Raw genomic sequence first — 4,991 nt, 5'->3', positions numbered from 1 at the left:
ACAAATCAATGGAAAAATCCGATTCAAAAAGCCTAATTCAAAAACTAGAAGCCAAAAAAGTAAATTGCGCAGCACCATCTGCGAGCCACTGACACTTCCGGCACTAGTTCTCGAAAACGCACCCTCGATACCGAAAAAAAATATCCAATCCCGGTAAGGAAGAATTCAGTCTATGCTGATAAATTGAAAAAACCGGAGTTAAAAGCCTAATTTGAAGATAGAAACCAAAAAAGTAAACTGCGCAGCATCATCTGAGAGCCACTGACACTTTCGGCACTATTTTTGGCAAAGGCACGCTCGAAACCGAAAAAAAAATATCCAATCCCGTTAAGGAAGAAATTACTGTATGCTGTTATGCCGAAGAAATCTAACCGAAAGGCCTAATTTCGGAAATATAGGAGAATAAAGTATACTGTGTACAACGTTTTCATAGGCACTTGTTTTTCCGTTACTTTGTTTCAGATATGCACCTTCAATCGTAATATAATTGCCCTACTGGTTGGAGAACAGCCTATTCTATACAGTAGTAACGAAATATTCTAATCCGCAATTAATATTTAGAATGAAAAGAGATAATACATATTTATGTTACAATAGAACGTCAAGATCGAAGAAAAATTGTAAAAGCTATTTAAAAACTGACTATTCAGAGTAATGTTGATCAAATATTCGAATGATTAGTCGAAATCTAGAATCTTCTGCAGGGCATTGTAACGGACAATGCGGTAGTATTATAGGATCCCTCACTCACAACACTTTATTTTCCACATGTACGATTTGTGCTATGCAAGATCCCTTTTTTCACATATAGTATATTACCTCGGAAGAAATGTTCATAGTTAGTAATCTTGAACTTCGTAAAATAATTATAACATCAATCAGCAATATCACTACTTCACGAAACGTTTTAAGATTTAATGTTTCACTTTGACGCGTAAGACTATTCCACCATTTGTTACCGCTATGCCCGCTTGCCGCCAACTGGAAGTTGGTTGTAGCCGGATATGCTTGATATTTTTGTAGCGGGAAAATGTTGCATCTTTGAAATAGCTGTATGATAAAGTATCGATGTACAATATCAAACGATGTCTCTTATATTTAATAATATCATTGAAGCAATTGTAAATATATTTCTGTTGCGAAAAATTCCAAATTTCTATAATTACTTCATGAACGGGAATTATTAATTATTCCATTATACTAATGGAAAGACAAACCATTAGTATCCTCGGCAATTGTTCAAACACTCTATGCAATAATCATTAATAATGAATTAAATAACAAGGAATTCATATTAGAAAGTCCACTAAAGCTGTGCCTGTACGATGCAATTATAAAAGGTGATGAATTAATTGTACACAAACATGAAGTCACAGATGAAGATGAGTGAGTTTCTTCTTGGTATAAAGAAAATGAAATTGCAATGGTTATATGCTTAGGTACATTTTATTCAGTTTGAAAGTTGTTAACGACATAATAAACAATGCCATATAGACATTAGAATTTAAGTAGATGTCCGTACTACTCCATTGTCACTTTCCCAATCGTTACTTCTTCACTTTTCTGTACTATTATTCTTGGAATAATATCAGAAAATGGATTGTTCAATATTATAGTTTATATCAATCTTGAAGGATAAAGTGACCTATCATTCTACAAAACAGAGGAAATATTATATTTATATCAATTTTTGGTATATTTTCTTGTAAACATTAAATTTACCTCATGTATAAGTACTTTTTCAAGTTCAAGCATATTATATATAGTTTCTCCAGAAGAACTAAGAACTAAGAGTAAAGAAAAATTGGGAACCATTGTCATCTTTCCCAGCATTAGCCATAGCAATTAAATCTCGCAAAAAAAACGTAAGTAATCTTGTATGAAATTTGTCCTGAAACACATATATTATTTTTGAATAAAGACGGAATTCATTTTATTTTTAAATATAGTCTCACTTTAAATGGTTCTTCATATATGTTACTACCTTCTCCTGTACCTCTGGGATCACCACCTTATGTTATGAATCCTTTGATAATTGTATGAAATATAGTGTCATTCTAATAATATGCCTTTGGAGTTTCTTTTGCCCATAATTCTAACTCAATATCACCAACAGTTGTTTTCATTATAACCTAGTTATAACAAATATATTAGTTTTATTAACGTAAAATACTTTTAAAATCAAATTTATTAAAATTTATTATTTATTATTGTAATTCAAATTAGAAATTATTTAGTATATTAATATAGAAATTTAGAGTAAAGTAAATATTGTATATCAGTTAAATTTTTAAAAACAAATATACAGTTCATTGAAATACTATTAACTAATACTTATCACTTTACCCTTAGTGGCTGGTTAGGTTAGGTTAGGTTAGGTTAGGTTTCGAGCGTGCGTTTTCCCAAAATAGTGCCGAATGTGTCAGTGGCTGTCAGACCGTCCTGTGGAATTTGCTTTTTTCTTTTCTATTTTCGATATTAGGCTTTTGGATTCGTTTTTTTCTATTTATCAGTGTAGAAACGAATGTTCTGTAACGGGATTGGCTCTTTTTTTTAGTTTCGATTTTTTTTATTATTGATGTCTTATTTTATTATTGATATTTTATAAACATGTATAATATTTATATGCAAGAGCCAGCCACTAAGGATATAATAATAAGTATTAGTTAATAATATTTCAATGGATTGTATATCTGCTTTTATATATTTAACCGGTATACAATATTTACTTTCTAAATTTTTATATTAATATATTGATTAATTTCTAATTTGAATTAGTATAATAAATGATAAATTTTAATAGATTTGATTTTAAAAGTATTTTACATTAATAAAACTAATATATGTCTTATAACATGCTTAAACTTGAAGAAGCACTTGTAGTTGGGATAAATTATTAAGAAATCGTAAAAAATAAATTTTTTGATTAAGATATTTGATTTACAATTGTTTATTTACAATGTTTGCCAAGGCGAAATATGAATACAAAATAAAAAATAGATTAAAGAAAAAAAATCAACTAGAGACATTGGAAATAAATCTGTAGGTATAGAAGTAATAAAACTTTAATCATAAATATCTCAGAAAGTATTGAGTAGTGGCGGTTATAATGATATATATTCTTGAACTGCATGACGAAATCTACAAACCTACAATGTTTCTATTAGATCGGTGACCAGAAGGACTTGCACTCTCCTTGTAAGCAAATTTTCAATTACATTATTTTTTATAAATGTCAGTAATAAATATACTAAACAAAAATATTTCTTACACATTTAATAACTTACAATTCATTACAATAAATCAAATTTCTACATTACATTATTACTACCTTCTAGAAATATATGACATTGGTTTGCATAAAAACATGTCATATATAAAATAGGCACAAGACTATTGGAGCTTATGCTAAAATATTAAATATAGCTTAAAATATGTATATTAAACAATGGTCTATATTTAAAAAATGTGCTGTAGAAAGTTTATTGTTTTTTCACGATCATTAAAAAGTGATTGCATATATATAATAACCCCCACGACATAGCGAGATTGAAAATGTAGTTAAATGAAAATTTAGATATCATAGTTTCTAAAGTAATTCGATTTTCATTCAATATCGGAAATAATCTGATAGAATATAAAAATAAATCCGAAATCTTAATCAATATGAAGTATACTTCATTCTCATCCATATAAAGTATACCATGACTATGGTATACTACCTTAAACTTCTAAAATGCTGTAGCAACTTTGCATGTTATTATATTATTACTTGATACTTTAATTTAGGATTTTATTATATTGTGAACATTATTATACACAATTCATACAACTTCCAAATTATGATTATAAGCAACTCTTATAACTAGACAGTTAAAAGATTATATAACACTTATATACTTCACCCACTACTTACATGTATATTGCATTGGCCATAATGTTGACTATTATGAACTTTTTAGAATTTTTAATTCTTATAAAGTGTTGATTAATATTTGATATATTAAGTACACTTTACTGTACCATAAAATATAATCATTCATTTCTTATTTCATATGTAAAAACTGAAAAATTAATACGGTCAATACAGTAGACATCAGAGTTTAGTAGCTAATTCTGACATTAGGTTTTTGAAAAAAGAATTCTTGTTCTCTTCTTAGAAAGCCACTGCACGGTGCGAATATGTTTAAGAAAACATCAAACGAAAGACTTAAAATTATTTCTTTATTATCTATTCCTTTGTAAATTTCGTTTAAATAAATAAATCAACATCACATATGACTTTATAACAAGTCTTCCATTAATACATTGGCCCAAATCCTACATAAAATAAAAATAATTAGAATAGTATTTCTTCAAATACATAATAAATTTATAAATATACATACTAGGATTTGGTGGTGGACGTAATCTATACATATCTGGAGGAATAAATCGTGGTGGAAACGGCCTCAATGGAAACGGACTCATCATATGTCTACTACTTAGAGGAACCTGTCCTCGCATTGGAACCAAAGGTCCAACCATTATTGGTCTTGGAGAGAAGTTCTAAGGACCAATATAGTTTAATATTCTCAATCATATTTCGTGTAGGTTGAATACTTACACTATAATAAAGAGGAACATGAATCTGTTCAAAGTAGTGTGATGTAGGTACTCCACGTTCTCTAGACGTATCTCTATCTCTTCTTTCACGAGATCGTCCTCTTGATCTTTCTTGGTATTCTCGATAATATCTTTCATCTTTAAACCTACTATTATGTCGATATTTATAAAATATAGTTCTCAATAAATATAACATTCAACATATTCCATTATGTACCTGTGACAGGAATCTCTATCCCATTTTCTTTCTTCTCGCTCCCTTGAACGAGAATGATCTTGATGACTTTTTCTTTCTCGTAAATGATCTTCCTCTACATCACGCGATTCACCGTGCCTTCTATCTTTTTCTTGATACTCTTTGCTTTTACCTCTACTGCGATCTCTTT

The 4,991-nt window shown here is 29.0% G+C and overlaps 1 protein-coding gene across 1 annotated transcript in view; it reads right to left on the bottom strand.

Moving 5' to 3' along the window:
• Positions 1 to 4,257: 4,257 nt before the first annotated feature.
• Positions 4,258 to 4,991, bottom strand: part of Fem (feminizer) — a 6,038-nt gene continuing 5,304 nt past the window's right edge. Inside the window, exons 6-9 of the mRNA XM_017901284.1 lie at positions 4,823 to 4,987; positions 4,607 to 4,751; positions 4,389 to 4,548; positions 4,258 to 4,320 (exon numbers count right to left, since the gene is read on the bottom strand). Coding sequence (XP_017756773.1) covers positions 4,301 to 4,320; positions 4,389 to 4,548; positions 4,607 to 4,751; positions 4,823 to 4,987 — 490 coding nt within the window. The 3' untranslated portion in view covers positions 4,258 to 4,300. The remainder of the gene's footprint in view (positions 4,321 to 4,388; positions 4,549 to 4,606; positions 4,752 to 4,822; positions 4,988 to 4,991) is intronic.

This window comes from Eufriesea mexicana, unplaced genomic scaffold (assembly GCF_001483705.2).
Source record: "Eufriesea mexicana isolate 0111107269 unplaced genomic scaffold, ASM148370v2 scaffold1601, whole genome shotgun sequence".
Classification (NCBI taxonomy): domain Eukaryota; kingdom Metazoa; phylum Arthropoda; class Insecta; order Hymenoptera; family Apidae; genus Eufriesea; species Eufriesea mexicana.
The sequence above is the reverse complement of the archived record's forward strand: the minus strand, read 5'-3'. Positions and strand labels throughout refer to the sequence as shown.